We start from the raw sequence: 23122 nt of genomic DNA on the forward strand, positions 1-23122 counted from the left end.
GAAAGCCTAGGCATAGACTCGGATACGGACTACGGGGGGGAAGCTGGGAGAAATCTCTAAGGTCGAAAGCGAAAGTGAAAGCTAGAACAAACAGACTTGGATACGGACTGTGGGGAGAAGCCAGGAGAAATGAGGGAGGAATATTGTTGGAAGAAAAGTTAGGAAACATACCGGGTAGAGAAAAATGTTAGGGAGGATGTAGCCGCGGGGGCAGGCCGAGGCGGAGACGTAAGCCAGCTTGGAATTCTTTAAGTCAGCCCGGGGAGCAAAAGGCGAAAAGTTAAACCAGAGGCGGAAACGTGGGCCAGGTTGGAATCTGTCAGATTAGCCCGGGGAGCAAAAGACTGGAAGCCAAACCGTGAGGCGGAAGCGTGGGCTAGGTTGAATTCGCCAGGTAAGCCCGGGGAACTTGGATTGAATGCTAGTGGCGGAAACGTGAGCTAGGCTGTGTGATTCGCGGAAGCCGCCGCGTGCAGAGAGAGCACGGGGCGTGAATAGATAGGGAACGTGGGGCTAGTGCGAGGCCGTGGTGTGGGCACGAAGGGGCGCGGAGACCGCGGAGTGCGCCCGCGAAGCCGGGAAGCCGCGCAGATGAGAGAAGCGCGGGCTGAAGCGGCTCAGCACTGGGAAGCTGCCGAGAAGCAGCCTCGGGGCGGGCGCCAGGAAGCCACAGGGATAAGAGAAACAGAAGTTTAGAAGTAAAATGAGAGAAATAGGAATGCTGGTAGATAGAAGTAAAATAGGTGAGATAGGAATGCCCGGAGATAGAGAAATAGAGAAAAATAAGGCCTCCCCTCAACATGGCAATGAGAGAGCTTGGATTCGGTCTGCCTGATTAGGGAGGTGGTGAGCACCTGCGGGCGGCTAGCAGCTTATGCGCCGCAGGTCACCGAAGACAGGCACGAATTAACATCAATAAGTCTCCCCACAATACCGCAATGAGAGAGCTTGGATTCGGTCTGCCTGATTAGGCGATAAGCACCAGCAAGCAGCTCGACCAGAGTATGAGCTGCAGGTCACCGAAGATAGGCACGAACCAACACCAATAAGTCTCCCCACAATACGGCAATGAGAAGGCTTGGATTCGGTTTGCCTGATTGGTAGGGCTTGTAAGTACCTGCAGGCAGTTCTAGCAGAGCAGAGCATGCGCTGCAGGGCACCGAACACAGGCACGCATCAGCGCCTAAAAACCTCCTCACAACATGGCGAAGAGAGGACCCGGATTCGGTTTGCCTGACTGGTAGGGCTTGTAAGCACCTGTGGCAACTGTAGCAAGCAGAGCAGAGTGTGTGCCGCGGGGCACCGAAGACAGGTGCGTATCAACGCCAAAAAATAAAAAGAAAGGGGGATCTGTGGGGAGCAACTCGGACTAGACTGTTACTGGAATTAAGACTTATTCTATGCATCTGTTCTCCCACAATATGGCGCTGGGAGAGGAGAAAACAGCTTCTACGCAGCTGCCTCTCACCAACTTGAGTGATGACCTCCAGGAGCTGATCCTGCTCCTGATTGGAGGAGAGCAGCGTACTCGGCGTGTGGGTAGCAGAGTTGGGATTGGTGGAAGAGGACTATAAAGGAGGAGAGAGACAACATGCACCAGGAACATCTGAGGGAACACCTGTGCAGCCCCCGAGAGAGCCGGCCGGCGGTGTGCCGCTCCCCTGCGGAAGTGGGGAAGGTGGCAGGGGGCCCGCCCCTCCATGGAGGTGGAGGGACGGTAGCCAACCCGGGAAGAACCAGCAGCAAACCCGGGGAGGGCCGAGCAGACAAAAGAACAGCACAGGGTCCTGTGTTGTTCCTCCACGAAGAGGGGGAGCGACATGGCGCAGTGGGTAAAGTGCCGCCTGCAGTGCCGGCATCCCATATGGGCACTGGTTGGAGTCACAGCTTCTCTACTTCTGATCCAGCTCTCTGCTATGGCCTGGGAAAGCAGTAGAAGATGGCCCGGCCGGCGCTGCGGCTCACTAGGCTAATCCTCCGCCTAGCGGTGCCGGCACACCGGGTTCTAGTCCCGGTCGGGGCGCCGGATTCTGTCCTGGTTGCCCCTCTTCCAGGCCAGCTCTCTGCTGTGGCCAGGGAGTGCAGTGGAGGATGGCCCAAGTGCTTGGGTCCTGCACCCCATGGGAGACCAGGAGAAGCACCTGGCTCCTGCCTTGGGATCAACTGCGGTGAGCTGGTCGCAGCACGCTGGCCGCGGCAGCCATTGGAGGGTGAACCAACGGTAAAGGAAGACCTTTCTCTCTGTCTCTCTCTCTCACTGTCCACTCTGTCTGTCAAAAAAAAAAAAAAAAAAAAAAAAGAAGAAGAAGAAGAAGAAGAAGATGGTCCACATCCTTGGGCCCCTGCACCCACGTGGAAGACCCAGAGAAAGCTCCTGGCTTCAGATTGGTGCAGCTGCAGCCACTGTGGTCAATTGGGGAGTGAACCAGTGGATGGAAGACCTCTCTCTCTCTCTCTCTTTCTCTCTGTTTCTCCCTCTCTCCCTGTGTAACTGACTTTCAAATAAATAAATAAATCTTTAAAAAAATAGATAAACCACTAACTAACCTAATTTAAGAAAAAAATAGAGACAGCAAGCTGTCTGGGGAGCTGGTGCCTAGTCCAATGCTTGGGATGCCTGCGCGACTCCTGGCTCCAGCTCTTGACGCCAGCTTCCTGCTAATGCAGATGACACAACGCTAATGGCTCAAGTGAGCCGTCTCTGGCGCCCGCGTGGAGACCTGGCCTGAGAACCTGTCTCCCGGCCGAGGCACAGCTGTTGTGGGTTTTTGGGCGATGAACCAGCAGATGGGAGCTCTCTGTCTCTCAAATAAATTTTTAAAAAGATTTATTTTATTTACTTGAAAGGTAGAGTTACAGAGAGAGAGAGAAGGAGAGAGATGTTCCATCTACTGGTTCACTCCCCAAATGGCTGCGGTGGCCAGTGCTGGGCCAAGCACTTGGGCCATCTTCTACTGCTTTTCCCAGGCCATTAGCAGGGAATGGGACAGGAAGTGGAGCAGCTGGGACTTGAACTGGTGACCATGTGAGATGCTGGCATTGCAGGCAGCAGCTTGCCTGCCAGGCCCACTTGCGGAGACGAGGCAGGGGCCGGCCGCCCCCGGCACTCCCGTCCTGGGCTGTGAGCCCCGGGTAGGCTGGCCTGCTTTCTAGCTGGGGGTGTCTGAGCCCAGGACAAGCGGACACTCACGGTAGACAGACACGAGGTTGTACAGGGCCCAGGTGGCCCAGTGCTGGCTGACAGGAGAGATGCCCTGAGGCAGGAGGCGGAGAATGGGCTCGAAGGACCTGCGGGAGGAGAAATGGAGGTCACTGCTGAGGCTGGCCGGGGAGCGGGGAGTGCGCCTTCTTGTCCAGTGCTGCCCGGAAGGTCCTAAGGACAAACACGATGCCGGGGCGGGGGAAGTGGGCCCTCGGGGGCACACTGAGCAGAGGAGGCGGGGCAGGGAGCTGGAGCCCCGGCAAGGAGGGGGCCCAGCCTGGGGCTGTGTGCAGCTGCGCCTCCTACAAGGGCAAGCCACAGTCATGCTCCAGACACCCGGGAACCATCCGTGCAAACACGCGGGGCCGGCATGGCTTCTCCCTCCCCGGGAACCACAACACCTGGAGGCAGGCCTCCCCATGCGGGACTTTCAACTTCAAGGTCCGTTGGAAAGTGACTCACTCGCAAGAGAATGTGGACGCCCACGCCTGGCGACGGTGAGCCCCGACGCCAGCCGGGCTTGGGGTGCGCGCTCTGAGCGTGCGGGAAGGGGCTGAGGAAGGAGGGAATGAACGGGCAGGCTGGGGGCACGCGTGGGGGCAGACGAGCGGGAAGGGGCCGAGCTGCACAGGTGGGCTCCGTGCCCTTTGCCCCGTGCCGCACCTCCATGGCTGAGAACGGAAACCCAGCAGAGGCCTCGAGGGGCGCGCCCCTGCACGCGCCCGCCCGCCCGCCCGCACACCTGTAGTTGATGTTCCTCCGTGAGTTTATGTCCCAGCTCTGGATGGCTGCCCACATGCGCTCCTCCACCTCCGCCCGCCGGGGTTCACAGACGCCCCAGGCCTCGGGCCCGTCGAACATGATGTGGGAGAGGACGCCGCAGGCATTGTAGGAGACCTCGATGCCATCAGCCTTGCTCTCCAGCAGGTTGCTGTGGGGGGGGGGGTGGGGTGGAGAATGCAGCCCACTGCCTCGGCCCCCGTCGGACAAGCCAGAGGCCCCTCGCTGCTGACAACCGGACGACTGCCACAGGGGACTCGGGGCCCCTAGGACAGGCTTCCGGGAGGACCATGCACGCAGGGTTGAGAGAGGAGCCCCGTCACAGAGGACAGGCCGGGCGCAGGGAGACGTGCCAACCTGAAGACACTGATGAACTGGGACGTCATCAGCTGCGGCCGCAGCTCCTTCACCTCTGCCACGTTCCCCAGCAGCCCCAGCATGTTCCGATGCAGCTCCTGCTTCTCTGGGAATTCCTGGAAAAACGCCAGCCATTGGGGCCACAGCAGCGGCCCTTGTGCAGGGTCTGGTGGTGCAGCTGAGAGCTCTGGGCGTCGGTCTGGCTGTTCCAGCCGGAAAGGCGGAAACAGGACCTGCTGCCCACGACCTCCCAGTGCCCAGGCGATGCTGGGTGCACACGGGCAGGGATCAGAAGGTGGGGGTTGGGGGAGGCGCGGTGGGTAACGCTGCCGCCTGCAAAGATAACACCCATGATCCCACATGGGCACAGTTCATTTCCCGGCTGCTCCACTTCCGACCCAGCTCCCTGCTGATGCGCCTGGGAAAGCAGTGGAGGACGCCCAAGTGCTCGGGCCCCTGCACCCGCGTGGGAGACCTGCATGAAGCTCCTGGCTCCTGGCTTTGGCCTGGCCCAGCTCTGGCTGTTGAAGCTCTTTGGGGAGTGAACCAGCGGATGGAGGATCCCTCTCTCTCTCTATCTTGCTCTCTGCCTCTCCTTCTCTGTAACTCTTTTAAACAAATAAAGAGATGAAGAAGAAAAAGGAGGAGGAAGGGGGGGAGCAGGGGGGGCAGGAGGGGCAGGAGGGGGCGGGGGGGCAGGAGGGGGGCAGGGGGGCAGGAGGTGGCAGGAGGTTCCTTGCCACAAGGAGGAAGGCTGCTGAGGGACTGGACCTCAGGGACACACGTGCTCTAGGGACTGAGGTATGTAGCAAAGGGATCATCTTGGGAATTTGAGCAACAGCCTGTCCTACTGGGCAGAAGTCTGTGCAGCTGACCCGGCAGGGGGTGCCAGCCAGACGTGGCTGGACTGGGGACCGCGGGCTGAGCTGGGGTCAGCTCTTCCCCAGCACTGGGGTCCCAAGAGGGCCCTGCCGGGACACCGGGCCGGAAGCACGTGCTGGCGCGAGTCCCGCTGGGAGAGCCTGTGCCGGCCCTGGCTGGGGCGCCCGGGGCAGGAGCGGCGCGGCTGGGGCTCAGTGCCACCTTCAAGCAGTCGAGGAAGAGCCGCATGCCGTTGAAGTTGAGGAACATCTCACAGTTGTCGGGCGTCTCGTCCGTGATGTTCCACAGGGCACTCCAGGAGAACTCCATCACCTGGTCACACTGCGGGCGAGGGCGGGGCAGGGCTCAGCCGGGCTCCACACCGCGGCGGGGGCGGGGTGGGGGACGGGCCGCGCGGTCCGCGGACAGACGCTCGACTTACGATCTTGTCCAGCAGCTTTTTCTGGATCAGCTTCAGCATGGTCTGTGGGCAGAGAGCAGCTCTCACCAGAGGGCCGGGCTCGCCCGCCGCTGCGCCCGGGCCGGGCGGGGAGGGGAGGCCGGGGTCTGCTTCTCGCCCTCTGGGCACAGCCTCTCCTGCTGCATGCTGGGACTTCCCAGAGACACAGGAGAGGAGTGGGGCCAGCGCTTGGGGCAGTGGCTAAGACGCCACGTGAGACACCCACAACCCACGTCCGAGAGCCTGGGTTCCCGCCCCAGCTGCACTCCCAATTCCAGCTTCCTGTGACGTGACCCCGGCCGGCAGCAGGGGATGGCCCAAGCGCCTGGGAGACCTGGATGGAGCTCCAGGCTCCTGGCTTTGGCCTGGCCCAGCTCTGGCTGTCGGGGGCACCTGGGGAGCGAACCAGAGGATGAGCCCTCTCTGCCTCTGAAGTAAAATCACCCAGAGCACTGTGCTTCCTTCGCCGCTTTAGCAAAACCAGAGCGAGGAGGAGCCGGCGCTCTCCCTCCGCGGCTCATGCCCAGGGCGGGGGCGGGGGAGGGCAGCGTGCGGACAGGCTGGGGGCTCGCGGTGTGGGGCGCGTCTGGTCTGAGGGGGCAGCAGTGACCTGTCAGTGGGACCTAAGGGACCGGTCGAGGGGACTGGCAGGGTGACAGGGCGCCCCAGGCGGGAGGATTTAGGGGGCCGGGGAAGTCTCCCTCGGGTCCAGCCCAGGCCGTCCTGACGCTGGCGGGGGGGGGGGGGAGGGGGGTTGCGGACGCACCACCACGAAGCCCATCTTGCCCACGGCCTCCTTGTGGTCGTTGTCCACCTGGCACACCAGGGCGTTGCACAGGTGCACGGCGATGCGCTGGATGGACTCGTCCTGGCGGCTGGGGCTGAGGATGCCGAGCAGCAGCTCGTTGACGCGGCGGTACTGGAACTCCAGCTCCTCGGGGATGCTGAAGTTGCACAAGGTGAGGCAGCAGTTCCTCTGCACCTGGGCCACGCGGGAGAGGGGCGCAGCGCGGTCACGCCGGGCTCGGAGCAGAGCCCCGGGCCCGGGGCAGCCAGAGGGGTGCTCCCGGAGGCTTTTTGGAAGAGGCGGGTCCAGGGCTTTCTTTCTTTTTCTTTTTTTTTTTTTTTTGGACAGGCAGAGTGGACAGTGAGAGAGAGACAGAGAGAAAGATCTTCCTTCCGTTGGTTCAACCCCAAGTGGCCGCTATGGCTGATCCGAAGCCAGGAGCCAGGTGCCTCCTCCTGGATTCCCATGGGGTGCAGGGCCCAAGCACTTGGGCCATCCTCCACTGCACTCCCTGGCCACAGCAGAGAGCTGGACTGGAAGAGGGGCAACCGGGACAGAATCTGGAGCCCCGACCGGGACTAGAACCCGGTGTGCCGGCGCCTCAGGCGGAGGATTAGCCTAGTGAGCCGTGGCGCCGGCCCAGGGCTTTTCATTTGTAAATGATATATTCACACGGAAGGATGCAGAAATGGCAAACGTATGGTTTTTCCATAACCCTACAGTGAACCCCGCGTGCGCACGGCCTGCCAGCACCCAGCACCCAGCACCCAGCAGCCGTGTCCTGGCTTCTCCAGGGGACAGTCCTGCAGCACTGCTGCCTTCCTCAGCACGGGCTCGCGCGATCACCCCCTGCGCTACGTCCCTCAACTGCGCCCGTGACGTCCACGGCTGGCTACGGTGAGCGTGCATCCTGGGGCCCATGGCTGTGGGCTTCTCCAGGGCACACGTGCCTCGTGGGACTTCTGCGTCCCAGGACCCACATCTTCTGCTCTGCTAGGTACCACCGGACTGCTCTCCACACGGCGGGACAAGCCCCTCTCCCACCAGCACGGTACCAGCTCCAGCTGCTCCACTTCCTGTTTCTCTCTGCACTGTCTGCGCATTATTATCTTGGTGGTGTTCTCTGAACATTTTCCTTGTCATTCTATTTCCTTCCTTCTTCCTTTGTAATGTAATTTTTAGAAGATAAAGTCCTATTTGTCTTTTATTTGAAAGGCAGAGAGAGAGAGAGGGAGGGAGATCGGTTTTCCATCCTCTGGTTCACTTCCCAAATGGCTGCAATGATGGGCCGCACTGGGCCAGGCCAAAGCCAGGAGCCAGGAACTCCCCCCAGCACTCTCACGTGGGTGCAGGAGCCCAAGGACTCGGGCCATCTGCTGCTGCTTTCCCAGGCGCATTAGCAGGGAGATGGATCAGAAGTGGAGCAGCAGGACTCCAACTGGTGCTCATACTGGATACCTGTGTTGCAGCCCATGGCTTAATCCACTGCACCACAATGCTGGCCCCCTAGGTATTTTTTTTTTTTAAAAGAGATCTTCCATCTGCTGTCCCACTCCCTAAATGACCACAAAGACTGGGGATGGGCCAGGCCAAAGACAGGAACCAGGAATCCATCCCACATGGGTGCCACGGGCCCAAGCACTCGGGTCATCTGACGGTGCTTCCCCAGGTGCGTCAGCAGGGAGCTGATTCAGAAGCAGAGCGGCCAGGACTCAGATCTGTGCTCCAACCTGGGACGCCGGCATCGCAGGAGGCAGCTTGACCTGCTGTGCCCCAACACCGCCCCCTCGCCCTTCCCTTCTCGTGAGGTATTGCAAGTTTAGCAGACTTCATTAATTGTGTAGTTTAAAAGATACCATCCGGGGCCGGCACTGTGGCGCAGCAGGTTAAAGCCCTGGCCTGAAGCGCCAACATCCCGTATGGGCGCTGGTTCTAGTCCCGGCTGCTCCTCTTCAGATCCAGCTCTCTGCTGTGGCCCGGGAAGGCAGCAGAAGATGGCCCAAGTGCTCGGGCCCCTGCACCCACGTGGGAGACCCTGAGGAAGCTCCCGGCTCCTGGCTTCGGGTCAGTGCATTTCCGGCTGTTGCGGCAATCTGGGGGGTGAAACAGTGGATGGAAGACCTCTCTGTAACTTTCAAATAAAAAAAATAAAAACCTCTCTGTCACTCTTTCAAATAAAAAAATAAATCTTTAAAAACCAATACCATCCCCCAATATACGTCCTTAGTTTGCATTTAGTTTGTCATCTGAGAAAAAGTCCAAGTTATAAAAGCAATACTTCCTGTAAAAAGCTCAAATCCTGAGAAGAAATACCCGAGAAGTGCCCACAGTCAGTGTTCAGTAGGCATCTGCTAGATTTCTCCACCATGCAAATGCACACACGGGGCTGGTGCAGGGGGGGGGGCACAGACACGGGCTGGTGCCGGGGGGCACAGACATGGGGCTGGGGCAGGGGGAGGGGGCACAGAAATAGACTCGGGACTGGGGCAGAGAGGAGGGGCACAGACACGGGCTGGTGCAGGGGGAGGGGGGGCACAGACACGGGGGTGGGGCAGAGAGGAGGGGGCACAGACATGGGGCTGGGGCAGGGGGAGGGGGGCACAGATGCACACACGGGGCTGGGGCAGGGGGAGGGGGGCACAGATGCAGACACAGGGCTGGGGCAGAGGGAGGGGGCACAGATGTAGATACGGGGCAGGTGCAGAGAGGATGGGGGCACAGACACGGGGCTGGGGCAGGGGAGGGGGCACAGACACAGACACGGGGCTGGGGCAGAGAGGAGGGGGCACAGACACGGGGCTGGGGCAGGGGAGGGGCACAGACACAGACACGGGGCTGGGGCAGGGGGAGGGGGGGCACAAAGGAAGGCCGCAGGGCAGAGCTCCGGCATGCAGGGCACCTCCCTGCCCTCACACGCAGTCTCCCATGAACCCCACTGTGCAGAGGGAACCGCACGCTGCTGTTCAGAGCCCAGTTCCTGAGACACTGGGGTTTCCTCGGAGTCCTTCATCAAACAAGGATGGATGTGTTTCCTCTTTTCCCTCCGGGGACATCTACGTCTGTGGAACACCGAGGTCGCAGGTGAACACAGGGCAGGGTTTGGTGCAGAGGTTAAGGAGCTACGTGGGGGCTGGCGCCACGGCGCAGCAGGTTAATCCTCTGCCTGTGGTGCCGGCATCCCATACGGCGCCGGTTCTCATCCGGCTGCTCCTCTTCCGATCCAGCTCCCTGTTATGGACGGCCTGGGAAAGCAGCGGAAGATGGCCCGCTGGCAGAGTGTTTCAACACTCTCTCAAACTCTCCCCACGCTGGGTAGCACCCACTCTTAGGACAAAGTGTAATCTCCTCTTCTTTTAATTTCCATTTCTCTTAGGACTTACTAATTCACTTTAGGGTCTCCAACTAGCACTTAAAAAAAAAAAAGACATCTGTTCGGCCTGACCGCAAACTCCATCTCAGTGTAGAGACGATGACCACTCAAGTTCCAGTTCACAGGCAGGGGAAGGGGCTTCCCACCCCGCAGAGCCTGCGTCCCCACCGGGGCCCTTCTGCGGGAACCCACATACCCATGGCCCTGATTCTGCTTCTAGGATACAGCTGAGGGTCAGCAGGTAAGTAGAGGCAGCAAAGCACTGGAAGACGAAGAGCACCCTAACCGGTCAGCCACGGGGCAGGTCCCCTAGCTGACCTGAGGCTCACACGCGTGGGCTGCTTCCGCGCCTCTCCCTGGATGGGGATGCTGGGGTCAGCGATTATGAGACTGAAACATTAAAACTGGCTGGATCCGGAGTCTGTGAACAGCTGTCACCTTCTACTGAATCCATTCTCACACTACCAGGAAGATCTCTGTTTCTTAAACATTAGGCGTCGAGGGCCGGCGTCGGGGCACAGCCGGCTAAGCCGCCCTCACTGCCGCCGTCTCCTAGGAGCGACAGTTTGCGCTTCGGCCGCTCCATTTTCCATCCAGCCCCTGGTTCATGCGCCTGGGGAAGCAGCGGAGGACTGCTCCCTGGCGCCCACGTCGGAGACGCGGATGGAGCTCCAGGCTCCTGGCTTCAGCCTGGCCCAGCCCTGGCTGTTGGGGCCATGTGGGGAGCGAACCACATGGAGTTCTCTGTCTCTCCCCCCATAACTCTGCTTTCCAAATAAACACAAAAATCTTTAAAACGATTTGACATACTCTTGTAATCAGAAAAACATTATCACAAAGCTTTTACTAGGGAAATATGTTTCTGGGGCTGCTGTCTTCAACGCCAGCCTCCCGGACTGGAGCGCTGCCTCAAGTCTGCTCCCCCCAGCTACCTCCTATTGTTCTCGGGGAAACAGCGGAAGACGGCCGAGTGCTTGGGCCCCCGCGCCCATGCGGGAGACCCAGATGAAGCCCCTGGCGCTGGCCTGGCCTGGTCCTGGCTGTCGAGGCCACCTGGGGAGTGAACCTGTACATGGAAGATTTCTGTTTCTCTGCCTCTTCCTCTCTCTCTATAACTCTGACTAAATAAATAAATCTTAAAAAAAAAACTATGCATAGATTTCAACATGTCATCAAAATATACTTATCTTTTCATTCCATTTTCCATGAACTTTTTGAAGTACCCTTGTAAGTGTTCACAGACTAAAATCCAGAACAACGAAAATCCAAATTCAATGTTAGTGGTGGCTCTCGGTGGGTGTTGGGATTATGGGCGACTTTTATTATTTTCTTTGTATCGGTAATTATAAATGTTCTACACTAAAATTTCTAATTGCCTTTGTAATAAAAGCAGCTATTAGGAAAAAAACAAAACCATGGGGCAGGAGGGCGGAGGAGACAGCACCACGGAGGCCCCGAGGCAGGAGGCAGGGTGCCCGGGCTTCCAGGTGGAGCAGAGCAGAGCGGGTGGGGGCTGCGGCGGGGCTGGGCTCCGGGAGCGCTGCCCGGGCCAGGGGAGCCGGGAAGGAGCGGCGCAGGGTTGGGGCGGCTGGGCCGGCGCGGGCAGGGGCTCACCGTCACCTCCTGGTAGGACTCCATGCCATTCAGCACCACCTGGATGACCTGCCGGCGCAGCCGGACGCTCTGCTCGGCGCGGTACTCGGAGTTGGTCAGGTAGAAGAGGGCGGCGCTGCCTGTCACCTGGATGTTCTTGTCATACTTGTGGCACTTGAGGGCTGTGATGACCAGCTGCAGGCAGACGGGGCAAGGGCCAGGCTGGCAGGTGCTGGGCAGGCTCTGCCTGGGCCTGGACCAGGGCCCCTGGGGCAGCACCTGCCTGATCCTGCTCAAACTAGGCCGGGCCTGGGCACGACCCAGTGCGGCACTGCGAGGTGGGGCTGGGGTTCAACAGGCAGTGCCGTCTGTGCCCCGGGATGGGAAGTGGGGACACAGTGAGCCACGTGCACCCCAGCCGCTCCCGGGGGGGCTGGGCAGGAGGCCGAGGGCCCCAGGGATGGGAAGTGGGGACAGTGAGCCACGTGCCCCCAGCTGCTCCTGGGGGGGGGGGCTGGGCAGGAGGCCGAGGGCCCCAGGGATGGGAAGTGGGGACAGTGAGCCACGTGCAACCCAGCCGCTCCCGGGGTCGCTGGGCAGGAGGCCGAGGGCCCCGGGGATGGGAAGTGGGGACAGTGAGCCACGTGCCCCCAGCTGCTCCTGGGGGGGCTGGGCAGGAGGCCGAGGGCCCCGGGGATGGGAAGTGGGGACACAGTGAGCCACGTGCCCCCAGCCGCTCCCGGGGTCGCTGGGCAGGAGGCCGAGGGCCCCGGGGATGGGAAGTGGGGACACAGTGAGCCACGTGCCCCCAGCTGCTCCTGGGGGGGCTGGGCAGGAGGCCGAGGGCCCCGGGGATGGGAAGTGGGGACAGTGAGCCACGTGCCCCCAGCTGCTCCTGGGGGGGCTGGGCAGGAGGCCGAGGGCCCCGGGGATGGGAAGTGGGGACAGTGAGCCACGTGCCCCCAGCTGCTCCTGGGGGGGGGGGGGCTGACCTTTAGGGCCCGCAGGAGCTGGTTGCAGCGCTCGATCCGCGCGATGTCGAAGAGCAGATTGATGGCCCGCGACGTGATCTCGGGCCGGTGCTCCGTGTAGGCCTCGATGGCGTTCAGCACCTGCTCCTCGTTTTTGTCCCCGCTCACCTAGGGACGAGGCACCGCTCAGAACCACACAGACCCCAGGCCGGCCCTCCCCGCTCCCGCGCCCGCCCCTCACCTTATAGGCGGGAATGTGTGTGAGGCGGCAGAGGGAGGTCTCGAAGAGCCCGAGGAACTGCAGCGGCCTCTTCAGGGCCCGGAACGGCGTGATGCTGCTCTTGGACGGCTCGACGCTGCGGGGTGGGGGGTGGGGGGCGGGGGGTGGGGGGTGCGGGTCAGCACTGGGGCGGGGCCTGGCGGGCGCTTAGCGGAGGCTCTCTTCCAGGCCCTTTGCTTTATTTACTTTTTCCCTCTTTAAGGGCAGGGGACATGAGTCGCCCCTCCTGCTGGAAGGCTGGCAGGGCCACACTGCGGAGGAACCGGTGGGTGGGAGGTACTGGTGCAGCTGCCCTGGGAAACACTGGCAGCCATGCTAGCGGGGGAACGCCCCCCTCAGGTTCCACCAGTGCCACGAAGGGTAAGCTCATCAACCAAACACCCGGGCGTCTGCCTGGGGCTGGGACTTCTCGCCATGACGGCTGGCGGCTTCCTGTGACACCTAACGGGTGGCAGGTGTGGCCACACCGGGCTCCCATCAGTCTCCAAGGGGCTGCTGACCGCCCAGTCTCTCCTCACACCCCCGCTTCCGGCCTCTGCACGCGCTGCCCCCTCTCGGGAAGACCGGCCTCTGCACGCGCTGCCCCCTCTCGGGAAGACCGGCCTCTGCACGCGCTGCCCCCTCTCGGGAAGACCCGCCTCTGCACGCGCTGCCCCCTCTCGGGAAGACCGGCCTCTGCACGCGCTGCCCCCTCTCGGGAAGACCGGCCTCTGCACGCGCTGCCCCCTCTCGGGAAGACCCGCCTCTGCACGTGCTGCCCCCTCTCGGGAAGATCGGCCTCTGGGAAACCCCGGAGGAGCTTTCGGGACAGTGGAAGTCACCCCTCCTCCTGCCTCTCCCGACCCTCAGGGCACGCCCAGAGCCACGGCTGTGTCCCCAGTGGCTCTGGGTGAGTCCACGCGGAGCCGCAGCGGGTGGGCCCACACCTGGTCTGCCCGGCCTCCTCGTCCATCTTGGAGATGCTGCAGTTCTCCAGGATCATGTGGCCAGAGATGTCCAGGGACATCAGGTTCCCCAGCTTCTGCACAAAGAGACTCAGCACCTTCCGAGTCAGCTTGAACTTGTAGTAGCTGGAGAGGCGGTCTCGGGAGATGTCCAGGTGTCTGGGTTGAGGTGGGGGCCACGGGTCAGGAGCTGGGCAGGGGCGGAGCTGCCTACCAACCCAGCCCTCAGCCCACAGCAGGGGAGTGCCCGTGACTGCCACCCTGTTCCAGGCATTCCGAGAACTGAGAACCTCCAGCCAGGACCCAGCTGACCTAGAAGGTTTAGGGACTGGGCCATGTCTTCCATCCCCACCCTCAGCCCGGCCAGGTGCTCTTGAACCCTCTGGGATGGACAGCACGCCGCCCCCCCACGCCAGGCCCGGTGAGCTCTGGGCCGCAGCTCACCGCAGCTTGTGCAGCTGGACGATGACCCGGATGTGGTCGTCCGACAGGTCCATGTTGTAGAGCACGAGGGACACCAGGCTGTCCTTCCACTGGGTCAGGAAGGCGGCGTCGCTCGTCTGGATGCCCGAGAGGTCCAGGGCGGCCAGCGAGCTGAGTGGCCGCAGCAGGGACTCCACGGGGACCCCGTCGATCATGCGGCCCAGGTTGAGGAAGCGCAGGCGGCTGAAGCCCTCGAAGGTGAAGTCCTTGACCAGCACCTGGCAGGTGGGGTTCACGAGGCACTCGTCCTCGCAGCCCCCCGGGTTCTCCTCCTCGTAGAAAATGTTCGCGCAGCCGAAGAGGCTCAGGGACACCAGGGTGTGGCTGAAGCTGCGCAGCGTCTGCAGGCTCTTGGCCGACAGCTTCTCGCAGTTGGTCAGGTACAGCTCCACCAGGTCCTGGGCAGGCAGGGCTCCGTCAGGCCGCCCCGGCCCGGCCCTCGGTGCCCGGAGGCTCGGAGTGGCCCTGCCCTTGCCCGCGGCTCCCAGCAGCCTGCCCGGGCCCACTCCGAGCGCCTGGCAAGGCAGCTCTCACCTGCTTGCGGATGGCTTCCAGGTCCTGGTCCTGCACCAGGTCCTCGCGGAGGTGGATGCGGGTGAGCCGGGTGCTGCGGGGGTCGGAGAAGAGGCTGAAGAAGCTCTCGTGGGGCTCGAAGTTGCAGGCGGCGTTGACCAGCTCCACGTACCTGAGAGGTAAGACGGCCCGGCTCAGGGAGGGCTCGGGGAGGGCTCGGGGAGGGCTCAGGGAGGGCTCGGGGACCGGCAGGCGGCTCCCCTTCACAACACAAGCCCTCCCCTCCCGGAAGTGCCTGATTGGATCCCGACTACACGGCAGGTGAGAGCAGGGGTGCCCTAGGGGGCGGGGCTCTGCAGGCACTCGTGGGTGACCTCCTGGTTTGCAGGGTGCCCTTCCCCGCTGCAGTCTCCACGCTCGCCAGACAAGCACAGCCACCGGCCCTTCTCCAAAGGCCCACTCCGGCCACACCCTCCACTGCACCACCCCACTCATCTTATCAGCCCCTCCCAGGACCTTTCAAACAGCTGGGGACAGGGCAAGGCCTCCCTAAAACCCAGCTGGGACGCCAGCACGTGCAGGAACCCTGGGCTGCTGGCACCAAACTCCTGGCTTGGCTGTGTTCCACCTGCACAGCGTCAGCCGGGTAACTGAACGCCCCTGGACCTCAGGGTCTCCGTCTGTCAAATGGACACAACTCTGGGCTGCAGAGTGCCCACGCTCCTGCCACACCCCCAGGAAATGCCTGAGTCCCATACTTCCCCCTGCAGCCTTGGTCCAACAGCTCCCCTTCCGGGCCTCAGGAGATGCCTGCGGGGTGGGGGGGTCCCTGCGGGGGCTGCACACAGATCTGCATGATCTGGTCCCTGCTCACGGATCCATTCTCCTGGCACTGGAATGTGAGCCCACGCGCCCACACTCGTGTCAATTCACAGGCATGTGTGCAGGTACATGCGTGTACACACGTGCCACACAGCACGCGACTCCGCCAAGTACATGCAGCTTTCCTACCACCTCAGCCCTGAGTGCACGCTTCAGGCTCACACCTGCAGGTGCGCTCAGCTCTGCACACGCATGCCAGCATGCACACACAGACCTCTGCAGGCACGGCTACACCTCTTCTCTTGCACCCAGAGACGTCCATGACAGCCACACCCCCTCCTACACGCGAATCCACAGCCATGCCCCCGGGTGCACCACAGACCCAGTGTCTCCACTCTCGCTCACGCTAAGACCCCTGCCCAGCCCCAGCCCCAGCCCCAGCCCCGGGGCTTGCTCACTCATTGACAAGCCGGTCACAGATCTCGCTGGGCAGGAAGACGTCAGGGTGTAGGCGCAAGGTCTCCTTGTCCAGCAGGTAGCCCAGGGTGCCGTCCAGGTTGCGCAGGCAGAGGTCGGTACAGAGGGCCATGAGCGACTCGGGCGTGTCAGACGCCATGCTGGGGGCAGGCGGCTGGGCCTCTCCAGGTCAAGGCCCCCAGGGGCAACAGTGACTCCCTGGACTCACAGGATCATTGGCAGGACCGCGGCCTGGGTGATGGGAAAAAAGTCAGGTGAGTCCCATGTGAGGGCCGGAGCCCTGGCCGCCCCGGCTGCTCCCGTGGCAGGGAGACCGAGGCCACACACGTCACACTGAGCAGCAGCTTGGCGGAGCCAGGGCCAAGCCCCGAGGTCTCTGACCCCTCTTGCTCCTGTCTGTGCGTGAGTCAACACGACAGGAACGCAGGTCGTGTTTAGGCATTTCTTTGCCTTTACAACACCTGCGGTGGACGCGTGTGTCGGGGAAGCTGGTGTTTGGAGGGGGATAGGAGAGACTCTCATCTTCGCCATCCATCTGCTCCTCACCACCTTAGCAGCCACGCTGAGGGGTCCGGTGGGTGCTCCCTAGCCTGCACACAGCCATCAGGATGGAGGGCTGAGTACGAGCAAGGCTGTGCAGACGGTATCAAAGAATCTCATGATGCATGATGAAAAATGAAGCCTCCGGGGTGGGCGTCTGGAGAGCAGTTAAGCCCAGGATGTCGACATCCCACACTGGAGTGCCCGGTTGAGTCCTGGTTCTGCTTCCCGTCCAGCTTCCTGCTAGTGCACCCTGGGAAGGCAGCAGGATGGCCCAGGTCCTTGCCACCCACACGGGAGGCAGGATTGAGTTCCAGGCTCCTGGCTCAGGCTGGTCCAGCCCCACCCGTTGCGGGCATTTGGGGAATGAACCGGCACGTGGAAGATTTCTGCTTGTCTCTCTGCCTTTGAAATAAAATGCAAGTGGGGGAGGGGGTCGTGCGGCAGGTGAGGCCGGACCCCAGGCTGGATCGCTGCGTTGAGTCCAGCTTGCCCTGCTTCTGAGCCAGTTTCTTGCTCCCGCGTTCTGCGAGGCAGCGGATGACGGCTCCAGTGTTCGGGTCCCCACCACCCTGTGGGAGTACCAGATGGGACTCCGAGTCCTGACTTTGGCCTGGCCCAATCCGGGCTGTTGCGGACATTTGGGGAATGAACTAGTGGATGTCTGTCTGTCTCTCTCTTTCTGTTCCTCTGCCTTTCAAGTCGATGAAAATAAATACACATTTTTAAAACGACAATAAATGTTTAAAAATGAGGGTTTCCTCCAGGAGAAATGCAAACACGTCCATGTACAAACGTGCTCGAATGATCGTGGTAACAATCTTCGTGATAACCAAAGAGCAGAAATAACCCAAGTGCCTGTGAGGTGACGAACGGATGAACAAAACGTGGCTCGCCCGTCCCTGGGAATCACGTTCGGCCACGGGAGGCACTGACACACATGAGCCTTGGAAATCACGCCACAAGAAAGCGAGCCGTCACCGAAGCTCACGTGCCCTGTGACCCCAGGCCCACCAGTATCCAGCCACACAGCACATTTACAGAGACGAAAGCGGATCAGTGACCGCTGAGGGGTGCGGGTACCTTCCTGGGTGAACACGGTGGCCTGAGGCTGAGGGGGACGGGGGGCGACCGCTGAGGGGTGCGGGTACCTTCCTGGGTGAACACGGTGGCCTGAGGCTGAGGGGGACAGGGGGCGACCGCTGAGGGGTGTGGGTACCTTCCTGGGTGAACACGGTGGCCTGAGGCTGAGGGGGACGGGGGGCGACCGCTGAGGGGTGCGGGTACCTTCCTGGGTGAACACGGTGGTCTGAGGCTGCTTGCGGGATATGAGCCTGCACACCCAGGCAGGCCAACTGCACGGCGTGGGAATCACATCTCAGTAAGTGTCACTTAAAAAACTGAAAGTGGAGGCAGGTGTTTGGCCCAGCAGTGAAGACTCTGGCTGAGCCGCTCACGTCCCACGTCAGAGTGTCAGCGTTTGCTACCTTGATGTTGACTGCAACTGCCACCTAACGCAGCCCCTGGGAGGCAGCGCTGCCTCAGGCAACTGGGAGAGCTGACTGAGCTGCTGGCTCCTGGCTTCCGCCTTGGGGAGTGAACCTGTGGCTGGGAAGGTTCTCTGTCTCTCTCGGTCCCTGTCAATCCAATCCTCCAATCAATCAATCAATTCTCTTAGAAAAGAGAATATGAAGAAAGAGAAAGGGCAAGCTACAGACCAGAAGACAATTTTAGTAATATTTCCAACTAAGGACTCGATTCAGAATATATAAGCAGAGGCCGGCGCTGTGGCGCAGAGGGTTAACGCCCTGGCCTGAGGCACCGGCATCCCATATGGTCGCCAGTTCAAGACCCGGCTGCTCCATTTCCAATCCAGCTCTCTGCTGTGGCCTGGGAAAGCAGTAGAAGATGGCCCAAGTCCTTGAGCCCCTGAACCCACGTGGGAGGCGAGGAAGAAGCTCCTGGTGTTGGATCGGCACAGCTCTGGCCGTTGCGGTCAATTGGGGAGTGAACCAGCAGATGGAAGACCTCACTCTCTCTCTCTCTCTCTCTCTCTCTGCCTCTCCTCTCTCTGTGTAACTCTTTCAAATAAATAAATAAAAAAAAAGATGATATAAGCAACTTCTGTGTGTCAGTTGGGAAAAAAAGACAGCACCCAGGCAAAACATGGGAGAACGGCTTGAACAGTGTTTCACAAGGGACAGCGGGACGGACGGCGTGCACTTGAAGAGGACTCAGCGTCATGAGTATCAGGCAAGTTGCTAGGAAACCACAATGAGATGCCACTTCCCCGCCACCAGCCGGCTCTGCTGGGACAGTGACAGCGGCGGCAGCAGGAGAGGCAAGCCCAGGCGTCCACGAAGACACGGGCAGTGCCCAGCTCGAGTCGTGTCTCAGATTCCAGCTCCTGCTTCCTGGAGACGCGTTCTGGGAGGTGGCTGGTAACGGCTCAAGGGGACAGAAGACTGACCTCTCTCTCTGGTTCTGTCTCTTTGAGTCTCAAATAAAATTAAAATAAACAAACAAATTGTTAGATTTTTTTAAAAAGATCTGGGGGTGGAGGTGTTATGGTATAGTGGGTTAAACTGCTGCTTGCAACATTGGCAACCCATGTGGGCACCAGTTCAAGTCCCGGCTGCTCCACTTCAGATCCAGCTCCCAGCCAATGTACCTGGGAAGGCAGCAGAGGACAGCTCAAGTGCTTGGGTCCCTGCACCCATGTAGGGGACCCTGATGAAGCTCCTGGCTCCTGGTTTCAGCCTGGCCCAGCTCTAGCCATTGTGGTCATCTGGGCAGTAAAACCAGCAGACAGAAGGTCTGTCTGTATTTTGTCTCTCCCTCTCTCTGTAGCTGTCTTTCAAATAAATAAAATCTCAATTCTTTTTATTTGAAAGGCAGAGTTACAGAGAGAGGGAGAGACAGAGAAAGATCTTTCATCTGCTGGTTCACTCCCAAAAGGCTGCAATGGCTGGAGCTGAACCAATTGGAAGCCAGGAGCCAGGAGCTTCTTCTGGGTCTCCCACATGGGTGCAGGGGCCCAAGCTCTTGGTCCATTCTCCACTGCCTTCCCAGGTGCATTAGTAGGGAGCTGTATCAGAAGCGGGGACAGCTGGGATTCGAATCGGTACCTATATGGGATGCTGGCATTGCAGGTGGCGGCTTTACCCACTACACCACAGTGCCAGCCCCAATAAAATAAATCTCAGAAATAATTAAGAAAAAAAGAATTGGACAATGGGAAGTCTCCCACCCTGCTGTGGGCGTGTAAACTGGCGTGAACTGGGATGTAATGGGAGCACTGTTTAACTTCACCTACAGAAGCCGAACACACACAGGTTCAACGCTGAGCAACTCCACTCCTAGGCAGATGGCTGACAGAAGTGCGTGGCTAACTGTGCACCTGGAGACACGTGCTGGAATGTTCACAGCAGCCGCATGACTGTCTGTCGCTCCCCCTCTTCGTGGAGGAACGACACAGGACCCTGCGCTGTTCTTTTGTCTGCTTGGCCCTCCCCGGGTTTGCTGCTGGTTCTTCCCGGGTTGGCTACCGTCCCCTCCACCTCCGTGGAAGGGCGGTTCCCCCTGCCACATTCCCCACTTCCGCGGGGGAGCAGCACACCGCCAGCCGGCTCTCTCGGGGGCTGCACAGGTGTTCCTTCAGATGTTCCCCTTAGATGTTCCTGGTGCATGTTATCTCTCTCCTCCTTTATAGTCCTCTTCCACCAATCCCAACTCTGCTACCCACACGCCGAGTACGCTGCTCTACTCCAATCAGGAGCAGCTCCTGCTGTTTATTGGTTGAACTAGAGGCAGCTGTGTAGAAGCTGTTTCCTCCTCTCCCAGGGCCGTATTGTGGGAGAGCAGATGCATAGAATAAGTCTTAATTCCAGTAACAGTCTAGTCCGAGTTGCTCCCCACAGATCCCCCTTTCTTTTTATTTTTGGCATTGATACGCGCCTGTCTTCGGTGCCCCGCGGCACACACTCTGCTCTGCTTGCTAGAGTTGCCCACAGGTGCTTACAAGCCCTACCAATCAGGCAAACCGAATCCGGGTCCTCTCTTCGCCATGTTGTGAGGAGGTTTTTAGGCGCTGATGCGTGCCTGAGTTCGGTGCCCTGCAGCGCATGCTCTGCTTTGCTAGAACTGCCTGCAGGTGCTTACAAGCCCTACCAATCAGGCAAACCAAATCCAAGCCTTCTCATTGCCTTCTTGTGGGGAGACTTATTGGTGTTGATAACGTGCCTGTCTTCGGTGACCTGCAGCGGGTAAGCTACTAGCCACCAGCAGGTGCTTATCGTCTTACTAATCAGGCAGACCGAATCCAAGCTCTCTCATTGCCGTGTTGTGGGGAGGCCTTATTTTTCTCTATTTCTCTATCTCCGGGCATTCCTATTTCTCCTATTTTACTTCTATCTGCCAGCATTCCTATTTCTCTCATTTTACTTCTAAACTTCTGTTTCTCTTATCCCCGCAGCTCCCCGGCGCCCGCCCCGAGGCTGCTTCTCGGCGCCTCGCCCCGCGGTGGCTTCCCGGCTTCACGCGCTCCGCAGTCTCCGCGCCCTTTGTGCCCGCACCATGGCCCCGCACTAGCCCTGCGTTCCCTATCTACTTGCGCCCCGTGCGCTCTCCCCGTTCGTGCCCCGCGCGCTCTCTGCGCGCAGCGGCTTCCGCGAGTCACACAGCCTAGCTCACGTTTCCGCCACCGGTATTCAGTCTAAGTTCCCCGGGCTAACCTGGCGAAATGCAACCTATAGCTTACGTCTGCACCTTTCGGTTTGGCTTCCCATCTTTTGCTCCCTGGGCTAATCTGACGGATTCCAACCTGGCTTACGTGTCTCCGCCTCTGGTTTAGCTTTACGCCTTTTGCTTCCCGGGCTGACTTGACGAATCCCAAGCTAGCTTACGTCTCTGCCTCAGCCTGCCCCCGCAGCTTCATCCTCCCTAACATATTTTTCTCTACCCGGTATGTTTCCTAACTTTTCTTCCAACAAATTTCCCCTCTCATTTCTCCTGGCCTCTCCCCACAGTCCGTATCCAAGTCTAAGTTTCTTCTAGGTTTCACTTTCGCTTTCGACCTTAGAGATTTCTCCCAGCTTCCCCGCCATAGTCCACATCCGAGTCTAAGTTTCTTCTTGGTTTCACTTTCACTTTCAATCCTAGCTTTCAATCCTAACTTCTTTCCCACAGTCCGTATCCGAGTCTATGCCTAGGCTTTCGATAGCTTCTTCCGGCACCTTTTCCGTCCGGCTTTTCCCTAGGCTCTTTGCTAGTCTCTCTCTCTGGTATTTTCCCACTTCTTCCCGCTTCTTCCCGCTTCTTCCCTCCTAGGTTTGCTATCCGAGTCACGGCACCATTATGTCACTCCCCCTCTTCGTGGAGGAACGACACAGGACCCTGCGCTGTTCTTTTGTCTGCTCGGCCCTCCCCGGGTTTGCTGCTGGTTCTTCCCGGGTTGGCTACTGTCCCTTCCACCCCCGCGGAAGTGGGGAAAGTGGCAGGGGGAACCGCCCTTCCACGGAGGTGGAAGGGACGGTAGCCAACCTGGGAAGAACCAGCAGCAAACCCGGGGAGGGCCAAGCAGACAAAAGAACAGCGCAGGGTCCTGTGTCGTTCCTCCATGAAGAGGGGGAGCGACAACTGCCAACGCCAAGCACGGCACAGCGGCTGAACGGCCCCCGACACTGGGGTGGGTAATCATGGTGCGCTCCCAGTCAAATACTGCGTGGCAATGGGAACGCACAGACTGCGGCCTGGATGAACCACACCGTACGGAGCGAAGGCAGCCAGGCATCAAGGAGCATCTACGTCCTCGACCCATTATCCGTCCTCCTCCACTTGGGCCCAAAACAGGGGCATCACGGGAGATGGGAGAGGCGAGGGCTGTGGTTACAGGGTGGTGGCCGGAAGGCAGGCTCTGGGCCTTCCTCTGAGGTCTGGACACACGGGCAGAGGCCCTGCGGATATTCACGGCGCTGTCTGACACGGATCGTTCAATGAAAAGGCGGCAGATGGCTGAACGTGAAAGACGCCCATGTTGAGAAGGCAGCCAGGGCCCGGTCAGGCGCTCACCCACTGAGTGCGGCCCCGGCTACAATCCGTGGCTGCAGAGAGAAAACCAAAGCCTCCCGTGCAAGCCGAGTGCACAAGAAACCATTCACAGAACCAAGGGCAGTCAGGAATTCGTCCCAAACCACCATCTGCCCGCCGGGGTCTCCTCCACAGGGAGCGGGAGCAGGCCTCGCCGACGCCCGGTGCCAGCCTGCAGGGTGGCGACGGCATTCTGGGAGTGTGCGGGAGCTGCATGGGCGCGCAGTGGCGTGCCTCTCCTGATGCCCGGCACACTTCAACAACCTATCTAACTACAGACTCTGTGGCCAGGCCGAGCCGGGTTTTGACCCAGTTTCCCGCCTCAGTAACCCCTCTGCCGTTTCCTCATCTGGAAAATGGGGGCACAGTCCCCACGTCACTGGGCTGCTGGGAATCGGGCCCAGGCCTGACCCGCAGCTGGTGACGCTCCCGTCTCACACGCCGGAGACGCCGGCTCGGGACAGGAGGCCGCTGTGTCCTTAGAGGACCTGCACGTCACCTCTGATGGCTCCAGAGGGGTTTAGGACCCAGCATGGGCCCTGCGTGAGCCTTCCGGGCTGCCCAGGAAAGGAGACCACAGAGCCCTGAGGATCCT

The 23122-nt window shown here is 60.3% G+C and overlaps 1 protein-coding gene across 5 annotated transcripts in view; it reads right to left on the reverse strand.

The window, feature by feature from the left end:
• ZER1 (zyg-11 related cell cycle regulator) overlaps positions 1-23122 on the reverse strand; it is a 35228-nt gene that overhangs the window by 4824 nt on the left and 7282 nt on the right. For 3 of the 5 annotated variants that reach the window (XM_070057676.2, XM_070057680.2, XM_070057684.2), the window contains exons 2-14: positions 15882-16131; positions 14623-14773; positions 14050-14486; positions 13588-13764; positions 12623-12737; positions 12403-12549; positions 11432-11605; positions 6427-6642; positions 5643-5684; positions 5423-5542; positions 4340-4455; positions 3945-4133; positions 3191-3288 (exon numbers count right to left, since the gene is read on the reverse strand). In XM_070057676.2, coding sequence (XP_069913777.1) covers positions 3191-3288; positions 3945-4133; positions 4340-4455; positions 5423-5542; positions 5643-5684; positions 6427-6642; positions 11432-11605; positions 12403-12549; positions 12623-12737; positions 13588-13764; positions 14050-14486; positions 14623-14773; positions 15882-16039 — 2140 coding nt within the window. In that variant the 5' untranslated portion in view covers positions 16040-16131. Of the gene's footprint in view, positions 1-3190; positions 3289-3944; positions 4134-4339; positions 4456-5422; positions 5543-5642; positions 5685-6426; positions 6643-9804; positions 11060-11431; positions 11606-12402; positions 12550-12622; positions 12738-13587; positions 13765-14049; positions 14487-14622; positions 14774-15881; positions 16132-23122 lie in introns of those variants that run through there. The other 2 variants (XM_089320891.1, XM_089320894.1) reach the window with 2 other exon arrangements.

This window comes from Oryctolagus cuniculus, chromosome 1 (assembly GCF_051225735.1).
Source record: "Oryctolagus cuniculus isolate XC-2025 breed Fujian yellow rabbit chromosome 1, ASM5122573v1, whole genome shotgun sequence".
Classification (NCBI taxonomy): domain Eukaryota; kingdom Metazoa; phylum Chordata; class Mammalia; order Lagomorpha; family Leporidae; genus Oryctolagus; species Oryctolagus cuniculus.